Source organism: Haliotis rubra, unplaced genomic scaffold (genome assembly GCF_003918875.1).
Source record: "Haliotis rubra isolate DU_JTF1 unplaced genomic scaffold, ASM391887v1 Scf690, whole genome shotgun sequence".
Taxonomy (NCBI): domain Eukaryota; kingdom Metazoa; phylum Mollusca; class Gastropoda; order Lepetellida; family Haliotidae; genus Haliotis; species Haliotis rubra.
Window position 1 is genome coordinate 307,552 of NW_025767402.1, and position 15,976 is coordinate 323,527.

The 15,976-nt window shown below is 43.2% G+C and overlaps 2 protein-coding genes across 2 annotated transcripts; one reads left to right on the plus strand and one right to left on the minus strand.

The window, feature by feature from the left end:
* The first annotated feature begins 347 nt into the window (after window positions 1-347).
* LOC124258380 lies at window positions 348-6,168 on the plus strand. The gene is made up of 5 exons (XM_046692473.1): window positions 348-456; window positions 646-738; window positions 3,152-3,247; window positions 4,754-4,972; window positions 5,957-6,168. Exons 1-5 carry the CDS (start codon window positions 369-371, stop codon window positions 6,166-6,168), a joined length of 708 nt encoding a protein of 235 aa, XP_046548429.1. The 5' UTR covers window positions 348-368.
* Window positions 6,169-13,470: 7,302 nt separating this feature from the next.
* Window positions 13,471-15,594, minus strand: LOC124258393 (multifunctional methyltransferase subunit TRM112-like protein). Its single transcript, XM_046692493.1, is given in 5 exon segments — window positions 13,471-13,858; window positions 14,150-14,242; window positions 15,031-15,132; window positions 15,503-15,534; window positions 15,537-15,594. Coding segments are annotated over 5 exon segments (372 nt in total). The 5' UTR covers window positions 15,580-15,594; the 3' UTR covers window positions 13,471-13,756.
* Between the last annotated feature and the right edge of the window lie 382 nt (window positions 15,595-15,976).

Genomic DNA, 15,976 nt, shown 5'->3' on the forward strand with positions numbered 1-15,976 from the left:
TTCTCATGTGTGACACTGTACCATATGGCGAGGGTTCTCATGTGCGACACTGCACCATATGGCCTGGACCTCATGTGTGACACTGTATCCTGTGGCGTTGGTCCTCATGTGTGACACTGTACCATAAAGCGAGGGTCCTCATGTGTGACACTGTATCCTGTGGCGTGGTTTCTCATATGAGACGTTGTACTATTGACCTTTTTCTCACTGACTCACCCTAACATTGAGCCATTCAGCCTCAACCTTTTCTAAATGTTAATGTCGTCAATACCTGTCTGAGAATGTCACGGGCCCAAATGGGTTTTAACACATATGGAGATATTAAGAAGAGTTGTTGTGTTTTCCATTGTCGGCCGTCATCAGAGGAGATGGAGCGGGTAGTGTCCGCCTTCTCAGACCAACTTACAACCATCCTGAGTAACGTCAGCGCTCTGAAGGATCGGGAGAGGGAGAAAGGTAGGTAATAACGTAGAAATACAGACCTGCCTCAATACTCAGAACTGAAACAAACATAGTGTGCGTGTTAGAGATTGCATGCTGCGTAGCATCTACCGGGCTTAAATACCCAACGTCGGAGCTTGATGTAGCTGTGTCTCATATTGTATATAGCACCGTACCTGTGATAATTATATATACGTGTTCCAGAGAGTTCTTTGCGCAATGACATCAACGAATTTGCCAGCAAACTGGATAATGTCACATCGATGTGCCATTCTGCGGTCCGAAAGCTAAGTGAAGGTAAGTTGTGTCCCTTGGACATCAAGGATCCTATTTACCTCAGTTCAAATATCAGATTCGCCAGATCATACCAGGCCCTTGTTTGTGGCTTGCACCACATGAAACATCAGAGACCTACATCTACTCATTAAGGCGTCCAGTTGTCGTACGTTAAGGACAGGCCATTCATAACATCTCACATGGCCATTCATGACATCTCACATGGCCATGCACGACATCTCACACGGCCATTCATGACAACTCACATGGCCATTCACTACATCTCACATGGCCATTTACGATATCTCACATGGTCGTTCACAACATCTCTCATTGCCATTCACTACATCTCAGATAGCCATTTACGACATCTCTCATGGCCGTCCACAACATCTCTCATAGCCATTCACTACATAACAGATAGCCATTCACGACATCTCACATGACCATTCATGACATCTCACATGGCCATTCATGACATCTCACATGGCCATTCACGACATCTCACATGGCCATTCATGACATCTCACATGGCCATTCACGACATCTCACATGGCCATTCATGACATCTCACATGACCATTCCCGACATCTCAGATAGCCATTCACTACTACTCATATGGTCATTCACGACATCTCACATGGCCATTCACGACATCTCACATGGCCATTCACTACATCTCACATGACCATTCACGACATCTCACATGGCCATTCACGACATCTCACATGGCCATTCACGACATCTCACATGGCCATTCATGACATCTCACGTGACCATGGCCATTCACATGACCATTCACTATATCCTCACATGGCCATTCACTACATCTCACATGGCCATTCACTACATCTCATATGACCATTCACTACATCTCACATGGCCATTCACTACATCTCACACGGCCATTCACTACATCTCACATGACCATTCACTACATCCCACATGGCCATTCACGACATCTCACATGACCATTCACTACATCTCACATGGCCATTCACGACATCTCACATGGCCATCAACGACATCTCACATGGCCATCCACGACATCTCACATGGCCATTCACAACATCTCACATGGCCATTCACTACATCTCACATGGCCATCCATGACATCTCACATGGCCATCAACGACATCTCACATGGCCATCAACGACATCTCACATGGCCATCCACGACATCTCACATGGCCATCCACGACATCTCACATGGCCATCCACGACATCTCACATGGCCATCCACGACATCTCACATGGCCATTCACTACATCTCACATGGCCATCCACATGGCCATCCACGACATCTCACATGGCCATCCACGACATCTCACATGGCCATTCACTACATCTCACATGGCCATTCACTACATCTCACATGACCATTCCCAACATCTCACATGACCATTCACTACATCTCACATGACCATTCACTACATCTCACATGGCCATTCACGACATCTCACATGGCCATTCACGACATCTCACATGACCATTCACGACATCTCACATGACCATTCACGACATCTCACATGGCCATTCACGACATCTCACATGGCCATTCACGACATCTCACATGACCATTCACTACATCTCACATGGCCATTCACTACATCTCACATGGCCATTCACTACATCTCACATGACCATTCACTACATCCCACATGGCCATTCACGACATCTCACATGACCATTCACTACATCTCACATGGCCATTCACGACATCTCACATGGCCATCCACGACATCTCACATGGCCATCCACGACATCTCACATGGCCATTCACAACATCTCACATGGCCATTCACTACATCTCACATGGCCATCCATGACATCTCACATGGCCATCAACGACATCTCACATGGCCATCAACGACATCTCACATGGCCATCCACGACATCTCACATGGGCGACATCACATGGCCATCAACGACATCTCACATGGCCATCCACGACATCTCACATGGCCATCCACGACATCTCACATGGCCATCCACGACATCTCACATGGCCATCCACGACATCTCACATGGCCATTCATACATGACATGGCCACATGGCCATCCACGACATCTCACATGGCCATCCACGACATCTCACATGGCCATTCACTACATCTCACATGGCCATTCACTACATCTCACATGACCATTCCCAACATCTCACATGACCATTCACTACATCTCACATGACCATTCACTACATCCCACATGGCCATTCACGACATCTCACATGGCCATCCACGACATCTCACATGGCCATTCACTACATCTCACATGGCCATCCACATGGCCATCCACGACATCTCACATGGCCATCCACTACATGTACATGTCGTCATTCATTACATCTACATATGGCCATATATGACATCCCTTTTTAAGGGACAGGTCAATGCAGTAATACTGTTTGTCAATGTGGTTCTATTCATGTCAGAAATAAAGCAGAAGGATGAAGAAACCAAGAAGAGCCTAGAACTTGTCAAACAACAAACAAACAATCTGACGAGAATGGTTGACAGACGGGAAGAAGGTGAGAACATCATCCCCAGGAAACATTCTCAGCCTGAACACACACAAAAAAAACATCCAGTTGGTCCAGATAGTGACATGGGTTAGAGAGGCAGGTAGATTTAGAAAAAAAGATGGTAGATTTAGAAAAAGCAGGAATATATAAAAAAAAACACAAGTAGATGTAGAAGAAGCAGGCAGGTTTACAGGAAGCAGGCAGATTTAGGAGAAGCAGGTAGAATGACAACAGTGAGCCTAGGTAACAGGAGGTAGACTGAAAATGTCAGCATTGGGCCTAGGGAACAGCAGGTAGACTGGGAGTGTCTGCAGTCAGCCTAGGGAGCAGCAGGTAGACTGAGAATGTCAGCAGTGAGCCTAGGGGGCAGCAGGTAGAATGGGAATGTCAGCAGTGAGCCTAGGGAACAGCAGGTAGACTGGGAATGTCAGCAGTGATCCTAGGGAACAGCAGGTAGACTGAGAATGTCAGCAGTCAGCCTAGGGAACAGCAGGTAGACTGGGAATGTCAGCAGTGAGCCTAGGGAGCAGCAGGTAGAATGGGAATGTCAGCAGTCAGCCTAGGGAACAGCAGGTAGACTGGGAATGTCAGCAGTGAGCCTAGGGAACAGCAGGTAGACTGGGAATGTCAGCAGTCAGCCTAGGGAACAGCAGGTAGACTGGGAATGTCAGCAGTCAGCCTATGGAACAGCAGGTAGACTGGGAATGTCAGCAGTCAGCCTAGGGAACAGCAGGTAGACTGGGAATGTCAGCAGTGAGCCTAGGGAGCAGCAGGTAGAATGGGAATGTCAGCAGTGAGCCTAGGGAACAGCAGGTAGACTGGGAATGTCAGCAGTGAGCCTAGGGAACAGCAGGTAGACTGGGAATGTCAGCAGTGAGCCTAGGGAACAGCAGGTAGACTGGGAATGTCAGCAGTGAGCCTAGGGAACAGCAGGTAGACTGGGAATGTCAGCAGTCAGCCTAGGGAACAGCAGGTAGAATGGGAATGTCAGCAGTGAGCCTAGGGAACAGCAGGTAGACTCGGAATGTCAGCAGTCAGCCTAAGGAACAGGAGGTAGACTGAGAATATCAGCAGTCAGCCTAGGGAGCAGCAGGTAGACTGGGAATGTCAGCAGTCAGCCTAGGGAACAGCAGGTAGACTGAGAATGTCAGCAGTGAGCCTAGGGAACAGCAGGTAGACTGGGAATGTCAGCAGTCAGCCTAGGGAACAGCAGGTAGACTGGGAATGTCAGCAGTCAGCCTAGGGAACAGCAGGTAGACTGGGAATGTCAGCAGTCAGCCTAGGGAACAGCAGGTAGACTGGGAATGTGCAGTTTACCCAGTGTGAATCCTCTTAAATAATCTTGACCTTGAGTCCACTGGCACATTCAAACTACACCTCAGGATACTGTGGTACATCGATTTGTGAAAGAAACCACAGAACATTTGTCCATATCTGAATTTTGATTTTATGATATCGCTTATTCGAATCTTATGCATGAATGCATTATTATGTCATCTAACAAATCTTAAGCCGCAGCTCCCAAGACATGTGACCATGGAAACTATACGCTGCTCCCGTCTGTGAACATGTGCATCCGACTGAGTGGACCGACAGACACACTCAGCTGGTACGTCAGTCAGGGCAGGTGCGAGTCTGAGGCTGGTCGCCTTGTTAACCTCGACAGCGTCGACAAACAGGACGCTGTGGTGAAATACTTGCACAGCATTGGGGACAAAGCATATGATGCCGGTAAACTCACATTTATATTCTTTAGCAATTTTTGCAGATATAATACAATATGTCAATGAAAGGGATAAATCAGTCTTGGTAACCCACGGATTCCATTTGGCTCAAAGGTAAAAGTGAAATCAGTGTTTGTGAAAATGTCCTGTATTCGCGAAGATTGTGACTGGAAATAGGTACGGCTGGAGGAAGATTGAGGAGTAGTTTGTTCCAGAAAGAAATGATTGAAAAAGTAGTCTTGGTATATTAAGCTCAAAAGGACTTCCTGGAATACGCATCTACTTGATACAGGTATTTCTGCTGTACATTCAAGGTAAAGCCTGAGGGAGTATTGATTTGACGCCATCATGGCTAAACAGTACATGCCAGTACTGCACAGAAAGTATGGTTAGTTAGTGGAACTTGTGTTATAGTGCTGAATGTTGAGTACTGGCATGTCCATGATCATGGCTGTCTAATCTTGGACAGACATTCTGATCGCCTTTACACAGGAGACCTTCACCACCAGATCTTAATGTAGGACCTGTTAGTTCTGACAATCTTTACACACTAGACCTTCACAACCAGATCTAAATGTAGGACCTGTTGGTTTTGACAACTTTTACACAGGAGGCCTTGACCACCAGATCTAAATGTAGGACCTGTTAGTTCTGACAATCTGTACACAGGAGGCCTTGACCACCAGATCTAAATATAGGACCTGTTGGTTTTGACAATCTTTACACAGGAGACCTTGACAACCAGATCTAAATGTAGGACCTGTTGGTTCTGACAATCTTTACACACTAGACCTTGACCACCAGATCTAAATATAGGACCTGTTAGTTCTGACAATCTTTACACTGGAGACCTTGACAACCAGATCTAAATGTAGGACGTGTAGGCACTGACAAGGAGATGATGATGATGATGATGATGATGATGATGATGATGATGATGATGATGATGATGATGATGATGATGATGATGATGTTGTTGTTTTAATGATAGGTAAGTCCTATCGCATCTGGGTTGGAATGAAGAAGATTCAGGGTCGAAGCTTCGAGTGGACCGAACATGGTAACACCAATGGGCTAAAGTGGGACGATGGGGAACCTGACGCCCTGGACTATCAGGACGTGGTGCAGCTCACGCCGGGCGGTCTCTCGGATATCCCGAGCTACAGCAAACGTAGATACATATGTGAGATTGTCCTTGCCTGAACTGTTCACATCATGCATAAAATAATCATATTTTTCTGTGCTAAAATTTAGCAACTTCTCTGGTGTCTCATGACACGTATTTGTACTTGATCTCTTTAACGATATGTGTCTAAACATAGAAAATCCAATCGGTTTCAAGGTTTCAAACAACATTATTGTCTCTCTGACACAAACCAGGCTGTGGTGGCTGCAAGGTTAGATAAGGGCAGACCAATTTTATTTCTTGTTTTACGGATCCGCCGGTTATATCTTTTCAAGAATAAGAAAAAAATTTAAAAAATTCCCCGCTCAAAAGTAAAATCCTATTGTTTTTATTGGCCAAAAATGTAAACTTACAAACATATATTTTTATTGTTTTTTGCCCCATATACACTTCATAAATTGCCAAAAGTAAAACACTTGTAGTATTTAGAAGGAATATTACTTGATGATTATTATTTTTATTTTTTTCCTCTCCTGCCTTTAGTTTTTTAGGACAAAAATCCGTAAAACGAGAAATAAAATTGGTCTGGCCTAAAGTCAAATAGAGAGAGTCGAAATTAAAATAAGAATAAACACATTTGGTGTTGTCACTAATTATTTTTTCCAGTGAAATGACAGTGTTTTCCACTAAAGGAACTCTGCTACATAAAACACTTTTCCACAAATATAGAATTCCACATGAGACTGAACAAGAAAACCTTTTAAAGGCAACGTAAGAGGCATCTGAGTAAAATTAAGTAATTTAGTAAGAAGGACATGAGATGATTTGGGGGGTAAAGCTGTTTCCAAGAGCATCATAATGACCATATCTCCGTCTATTACAGACTTGCTTCTCCTAGAGATCGGTACTCGCATCGCAAATACGGTACTCTCATCTCCAGCATATGACTCTTCATGTCCAAGGTCTTTGTCATGTCTAACCATGTCTGGAAATGAAGTACTAGTGATGGATGGGGGAAACATGGTCCTGTAATATATTATAGTGATGAGTTTATTGACAGTATGGGGGTCACTGGCCCATTATACAGATACAGCGTATAACATATTGAAGCGCCTGAAGTATACTGATGGAAAAAAATAAGGGATCACATGAAAGCACAAGTGTTCCTTTATTTTAATCCAGGTTTCTTCACAAGCTTTTAATCGCATCAAGGTTTCTTCACAAGCTTTGCGGTTCAAAGCTCGTGAAGAAACTTTGGCCAAAAATAAAGGAACACTTGTACTTTCATGTGATCCATTATTTCTTTCCCTCAGTATATATATTTTACATGTGACTGTAGAAAACGTGATCGTAAGAATAATCTTAAGAATACATAAATCCTAAGTATACATACTTTGCCAACAGTGATAATACTTGCCTATTTTTAGATGCAATCAATTTTTGTTTGTGAAGGAAATTTATAGTAGTATGCAGGAAAGATAGAGCGCCTAAGACCATCATAAAATGTACATACCAAACAAAATGTGATATTCTGATACTATGTTCCTAACTACTCACAAAGGAGATAACCCGTTTTCTCTATTTAAAACTATTTTCCTACATACATTCTTCTATTAGGCCAGACCAATTTTATTTTTTGTTTTACGGATCCGCCGGTCATATTTTTTCAAGAAAAATAAAAAAATAAAAAAAATAATTTTCCCCGCTCAAAAATAAAATCCTATTGTTTTTATTGGCCAAAAATGTAAACTTACAAAAATAAATGTTTATTGTTTTTTGCCCCATATACACTTCATAAATTGACAAAAGTAAAACACTTTTTCCTTCCTGCCTTTAAGTTTTCCGAGGACAAAAATCCGTAAAACAGAAATAAAATTGGTTTGGCCTTAATAACTTATGACTAGACAAGCGGAGAGGTGAAAGGGCAATATGATAAACTTTCACAGGTATACATGACATATATCTTCAAAGTATGCCTCGTTTTTCATAGAACGGTACATTGTTAGTCTATTATCCATACGGAGACCTTCAAACCAGTGTTGCTTATCTATATATATATATATCTATACATCTCTGATTGAAAGATGATATGAACCGATTATTATACCAACATGCAGATTTCACCACACTTCACAGAATCCAAAATCAAACAATCTTTTTTTAACTTTTAATGCCCAACAACGCAAACACATTGCTAGAGTGAGTGAGTTTAGTTTTATGCCGCTTTTAACAACATGCCAGCAACCTTATTTGCTTGACACAACTGGTAAGAATAAACTTTCTTGATAATAGCATTATCTTGTTGATACAATAACCTTATCCAAAACTTTATAATCTACACATAACAGTTAACTTGAACTGAATGCCGTTCTAACTCACCTCTTGCCACAATATCATTTACTGGTGTCCCCGCTTACGTGATGTTGTGAGTTTATATTACGTCGCACTCAGCGGCGTAAAACCAAACTCGGTCAGTAAATAATCGAGTCTGGACCAGACAATCCAGTGATCAATGCATGAGCATCGATCTCACGCAATTGGGAACTGATGACATGTGTCATGTAGCGAGCCTGACCAACAATCACGTTAGTCGCCTTACAGAAGTCGATCATAAGCATGGGTTTCTGAAGATATTCTACCCCGGATGTTCACGGGTCTCATATTCGTATAAGTGAAACCCCCACATAGGAGGATCCAGAGGGGGAGGGTAGCAGGGGTGCGCACCCCCACTTTTGTCCTGAAATTATATGAAATGACCACTGAGACTGTCGTGCACCCCTACTTTCTCAAGAGTGTGTTCGCACAGTGATTTCTAAGACGATATCACCACTCGCGGTACTGTTACTGAACACGCCTCTCTAACGGCTTCTAGAAAAGCAGTCGGAGCCTGTGACTGTCTTTGTGACTCTGTCTATTTGACTTGAATGCCTGTGTCTTTGTGACTCTGTGACTCTGTCTATTTGACTTGAATGTCTGTGTCTTTGTGACTGTCACTCTGTGACACAGTTTCTGTCTCTATGTCTATGTGGCTGTGTGAATCTGTGTCTCTCTGAATCTGTAACTTTCACTGTCTCTGTGACTCAGTGTATCTGTTATTCTCTGATCTGTGAATCTGTAACTCTTTGGCTCTGTGTAACTGTCACTGTGTCTCTGTAACCGTGTCTGTGTCACTGTGTCTCTGTAACCGTGTCTGTGTCACTGTGTCTCTGTAACCGTGTCTGTGTCACTGTAACCGTGTCTGAGTCACTGTCTCTGTAACCGTGTCTGTGTCACTGTGTCTCTGTAACCGTGTCTGTGTCACTGTGTCTCTGTCACTATTTCTGTGCCTCACTCTGTTCGCCTCTGTGTCTGTGTGACAGTAACTAGTGCCTGTGTCTTTGTCACTGTGACTGTATCTCTGCGATTCTGTGACTGTGACTCTGTATCGCTGGGATTCTGTGACCATGCCTCTGACTGTGTCTCTGTGACTGTCTTGATCTGTGACTCTGTGACCATGCCTCTGACTCTCTGTGAATGTGACTGTCTCTCTGAGACTCTGTTCTCTGCACAAGTCTATTGGTTTATCTGTAAAGACCATAAGATCTGTGTCAGCCAATTACCCAGATGTCTCTGTGAAGATCTGACTCTGAAGATCTAGGTTGAGAACCGATCTCTGCAGCCCAAGTCTATTGGTTTATCTGTAAACAGATGAGGATCTGTGTAATTTCAGATGTCGGAAGATCTAGACTTGTTGAAGAATGTGATTAGAACCAAATCTTAAGCCCAAGACTTGGTTGAAGAATGTGATATAAGCCAAACTCGATAAGTCATAGACTTGGTTGAAGCATGTCATTGTGGCCAAACTCGATAAGGCATAGACTTGGTTGAAGCATGTCATTGTGGCCAAACTCGATAAGGCATAGACTTGGTTGAAGCATGTCATTGTGGCCAAACTCGATAAGGCATAGACTTGGTTGAAGCATGTCATTGTGGCCAAACTCGATAAGGCATAGACTTGGTTGAAGCATGTCATTGTGGCCAAACTCGATGAAATGTCATTGTGGCATAGACTTGGTTGAAGCATGTCATTGTGGCCAAAGGCATAGACGATAAGAATGTGATATAAGCCAAACTCATAGACTTGGTTGAAGCATGTCATTGTGGCCAAACTCGATAAGGCATAGACTTGGTTGAAGCATGTCATTGTGGCCAAACTTGATAAGGCATAGACTTGGTTGAAGCATGTCATTGTAAGGCATAGACTTGGTTGAAATTGATAAGGCATAGACTTGGTTGAAGCATGTCATTGTGGCCAAACTTGATAAGGCATAGACTTGGTTGAAGCATGTCATTGTTGCCAAACTCTATAACCCATAGACACACCACATAGCTGCGCTAAACAAACTGACTTGATTAATCGTTTACACTTCGTTTGGCTCAATGACTTCACGCACCACAGTGAACAACTATGCGTCTTCCTTCCAAGTTAAACTAGCACAAAGTCATATCACTGAAATATTGTTTTAGATGATATCCCCTCATTAATTGTCCATGAAGATCCCATTCAGAATTGGTCTTAAGCAACTAATGCTTGTCATAAGAGGTGCCTAACGGGATCAGGTGGTCAGGCTCGCTGTCATGGTAGATGCATGTCCTCGTACCCCAACCCTTGATGATACAGGGTAGAACAGGTCTTCAGCAAACCATGCTTGCCACAAAAGGCGACTATGCTAGTCGTAAGAGGCGACTAACGGAATCGGGTGGTCAGGCTCGCTGACTTGGTTGACACATGTCATCAGTTCCCAATTGCGCAGATCAATGCTCATGCTGTTGATCACTGGATTGTCTGGTCTAGACTTGATTATTTATAGAGCTTGAATATTGCTGAGTGCGGCGTAAAACTAAACTCACTCACTCACCCAACTGAGTAGACCAATACTCATGTTAATCACTGGATTGTCTCTTCCAGAATATGAATATTTATCGACTGCTAGGGAAATGCTGAGTCATGCATTACAGAACAAAAAATAATGGCACAAGAAAGATCAGCAGCAGCAGGTAATCATTATTTATGACTGTTGACACTGGAGAAAGTGAGTGAGTGAGTTTAGTTTTACGCCACTTTCAGCAACATTCCAGCAATATCACGGTGGGGACACCAGAAATGGGCTTCACATATTGTACCCATGTGGGGAATCGAACCGTGTGATGAGCGAACACTTTAACCACTTGGCTACCCCACCGCCCCATTGATTGACTGACTGACTGAGTTGCTGTTTTACGCCGCTTTTAGAAATATTCCAGCTACATCACTGCAGGGGACACCAGAAATGAGCTTCACACAATGTACCCATGTGGGGATTCGAACCCGGGTTTTCGGCGTGACGAGCCAACGCTTTAACCACTAGGCTACCCCACCGCCCCGCCCAATTGACACTGGAAAGCAACAACCATTTGGCAGTTACATTCCAGCTCACAGGAGAATCCTGAACAGATGCTCAAAACAATGCTTCTTCCCACTCATGTAACCATGGCAACCATAGAACAGAAAACAAACGGAACAGTTATTTGCATTCTTTCACCATAACTATTTTTGTACACAAACCATAACATGTATAACGGCATCAAAGAGGAATCACCTTGACAACTGTGTAGAGGTTTGCCTCCGTCAATAATTCAAACAAAAGGACAAAGGATCATATGGACTACTGGCAAAGAAGGATAAGTTGGACGGGCCCAGAGAACGTGTTTACGAGAAGTAGGCGGGGCACAGCCATGAGCAAACCCATTTTGTAGGCTAGTGCACGTGCATTGCATGACGATGAAATTTATTCCGCTCGTAGCTGCACACGCCTTGCTTCACCCATCACACTACACTTGATCGCGGACAACCTGGGGCCCCTTTGCTAACAATGGCAAGCGCCAGTAAGCGGCACTCATACATGCTAATAAGGGCTAATTGTCAGGTCGGTGCTCAACCTATCCTTGTTTGCCAGTAGTTTTAGTCCGCCAGAGCAGCTGTATACACAAATGAGTGAGATGGGTTTATGCTTGGAGCGATACCCAGTATTATCCCAGTGGGTGTGAGGAGGAATACCCCAAGTGATTTGGATCTTAGACATCTACAACTTGGGCAGGCATGAAGACCAGCGGATGACTAAACTGTTTCCTCTCACCTAAAACACCAGCATCTCCAGGGTTGCCAACCCCACCAAGTGACAGATGTATCACACTATACACAATCTCATTACAATCAGATCTACAGCTGCACAGGGATCCAAGTACAGGTCACAATGACCTTTGATCAATCAATGAAAGTCAACATTAGGCAATCAGAACACAGCTTTCTTGGGGTTTAGAGCACTAAATTTCAAAACGACAACTTATATTTAAAACAAAGCTTTTAACACAAAGTTTTAAAGAAAGTTTTTGATTAAAAATTTTGATAGTTGAACAAAAAAAAATATCTGGAAAGTCAAGTGTCTGAGATGCTGTATGGCCGTACTTGACACAAGTCTCTCATGTTTCAAACGTCTGACCTGTCCATCTCAAGCATTCACACTTTCACCATTGCGATCTTGCAGGTAATGCTTAGACTGGTCAGATGGGAGGTTGTTCTCACATGACCCTACAATCAGTGTTTCCGTTATCCGGTATATACCGGACTTTGACCGGTACAAAGTTAGAATGTCCGGTAATTTCAAAGGCTGTCGGTCATCGTGTCTGGCAAATTTTAATATAAATTTTATAATCACCTGTCAATTTTATTTCTTTCTCAAAAAGATTATGTTTTCACAATGACATCGAGGTGCAGTCAAATAAAAAATAGCAGTTTTGGAAAACACTAGGCTAAAAAAACCCCGACATTGATACATTGCGATACCCTCTACATTTCTGATTGGTTGATGGGGTGCAAGGTCTCGTGCACAATGAAAAGCGTGATCACTTGACCGGTAAAATTTACAAATGACCGGTATTTGAAATGCTAGCGGTCATAATGTCTAGCTCTAAAAAATGCCAGCGGAAACAATGACAATCTCTGACATTTGTGGAGTGGCAGCGAGCACTGAGATCTCATTGCAATGGCATTGGGTTATACACCATTTTAACATCAAGCTTCAAACATTGTACCAGTGTGTGTGTGTGAACCAACTGAAGTATGTCACCAGGCTATAACATGAAGTCTATGTACACAAGTGACTACAAAAACTGAAATATTTTGTCATCACTGACTGAGTTTGGTTTCATGCGCTTAGCAAGGAGAATAATGACAATTATTATGGATATGCCAGCTTCTTTTATTCTGTGGAGGAATAAAGAAGTTGTATATCCATAATAATTGTCATTATTCTTCATCAACTCCACTTCTGAAATGCCCACCAAAGAAAACACTGTAAGAGTTGGCAATGAAGTCTCCCACGTTATCAACTGAACATGTTGATGCATATTTTCACAAACTCAGCTTCTGCTGGCTTATCTCACAAAACCTGTTACAAACACAGAACGCAATTCCCATCTTGTTCAAATTGTCACCTTTCACAAGAATGGAGGACCTGAACTCAAAGTGACACTGTCACTCATTAGAAGTTTTGTCCATCTATACATCATGGGTGCTGGCTTCATGAATGATGATCATGATGATGGATTTGCGATGATGGTACTATCTCACTACGCGAAAGTCTGATCTCACACCTCGTCTTCGTTCAGCAGCATGTTGGGGATACCATTGCTGATGGGAAACTTCCTCCCGGATTCGGGGCACACCAGATTGCCCTCGATCACCTCAACCTGAAACCATGGAAACAGGTGTCATTCATGGGACACCACAAATGGGCTTCACACACTGTACCCTACTGAATAAATCGAACCCGTATCTTCAGTGTGATGAACACTTCAACCACCCAACTGCCCGTATTTATATATCTTCGTAGGTCAAGCACCATGGCCGATCATGACCTTTGTAGTGTAGAGGCCTACATTATTTTACAGTTTGAACAGGATCAACGGTGACAAGCAGGTCAGTCTGCTTGATACTTTCAATCACTGTTATTTGTGACTGTTTCATGACAACTGACCCACCTGCATCAGGACATGGTGTGCTTGTTTCAGGAACTCCTGGTCAGTTTCGTAACTTCCACCTACGTCAGCCGGGAGGTTTTCGCCATGACCAACCTGGATAGTAATGGAGAACATTGTCAGTACACCTCCAGGTGACAGCCTGTTTACCCCTGACTAGCAATACTAGGTGGCAGCCTGTTTACCCCTGACTAGCAATACTAGGTGACAGCCTGTTTACCCCTGACTAGCAATACTAGGTGGCAGCCTGTTTACCCCTGACTAGCAATACTAGTAGTTCACCAAGAGTGAGTGAGTGAGGGAGTTTCGTTTTACGCCGCACTCAGCAATATCCGAGCTATATGGCGGCGGTCTGTAAATAATCGAGTCTGGACCAGACAATCCAGTGATCAACAGAATGAGCATCGATCTGCGTAATTGGGAACCGATGACATGTGTCAACCAAGTCAGCGAAACTGACCACCCATTCCCGTTAGTCGCCTCTTACGACAAGCATAGTCGCCTTTTGTGGCAAGCATGGGTTGCTGAAGACCTATTCTACCCCGGATCTTCACGGGTCAGTTCACCAAGAATATTTCAGTTGTTTCTGCTATTTGGCAGGAGTCACTTTTACCAGAGAGCCAGCTGAAGATGTCAGCCTTGACTGCTGTGTTGATTTACATGCAGATTCAACACTTGACATCCACATCAGGCTTTCAAGTGGCCATCAGTCAGAGAGTCGGACTCATTTCAGTCCTTAACTAACTAATCTCCAAACCCTCATTATCAAGCCTGGTTTGTCAGCAATTTACTCCCTCTCATAACAATCACATCAAGATTTCCATCAACATGTAGCAGACAAAAGATGCACACAATAATTCACTGATCACAAGTCACAAACTCACCTCAGATGCTGCAGAATATAAGGCGGGCCAGTCCAGCTTGGGAATCATTCGAGACACAAATTCTGGGTTGAAGTCCACGTCTTTCACCTCTACTTTGTCAGCCTGTAATAAAAGGAATATAGCAAACTTACTGCATCATAAGTGGCAGTAGATTCATATCCGACATCAATAATAATCTTATCATTTACTCCCTGTGTGTGCGCTACCATTATTATTTTTCTTTGTGGGTTGTTTACTATGTGTTTGTAGCCGTTTTGACTTTTGAGATGTAAGTCTGTGTTTAGTTAAGGATCTTCTTTATTCATCAGTTGTATGCCGGTGTAATCACGGACGAGGGCTCCTGGATCGGAATAACCTGTGAGTGTGAAGCTAGAGTAGAGCCAGAGCAGGTATAGTTTAAACTACGGTCAGCTGTGCTTGGTAAACTGCACCCTTGTCTGTTTCCATAAGATAAAGAATAATATATGCCTACCAAAATCTTGAGGGGGTAACCTTTCGACACCCCTTGATGATGTTAGATGTCAACATGTTATGTGTAAGCAGCTTCATAATTGACAAATAAACACGAGTTTCCAGAGCCCAATTTCAAGCAGCGTGTTATTTTGCCGGAAGTAAGAACTCATAAAGAACGGAATTACGAAAACGAATTGGATGCTATAAATCTAGCACAAAACTAAATAAACTAAACATTGGGAGTAGATACACTGACAAATAATCAGTAGTTCATTCAATCAGTTAAAAGTACCCAGTTTTAATGTCCCCGAATGGTGATATAAAAACAAATTACTCATTTGCCGCTTGCCAGTCCGAGTTTTTATGAATCAAAGATGGCAGCCCCCATGATACATGCGTAATGTTTTGGCTGTCTGGAGACAGTGACACATCAAACCATATAAGAGACACCAGACTTCTACAGGTGAGAGTTTTTATTTGTGTTGGCATTGCT

Coding starts and splice junctions, on each gene's coding strand:
- LOC124258380 (XM_046692473.1), top strand. CDS start 369: ATGGAGCGGGTAGTGTCCGCCTTCTCAGACCAACTTACAACCATCCTG. Junction 739..3,151: donor GGTCCGAAAGCTAAGTGAAG/GTAAGTTGTGTC, acceptor TATTCATGTCAG/AAATAAAGCAGAAGGATGAA. Junction 3,248..4,753: donor GGTTGACAGACGGGAAGAAG/GTGAGAACATCA, acceptor ACAAATCTTAAG/CCGCAGCTCCCAAGACATGT.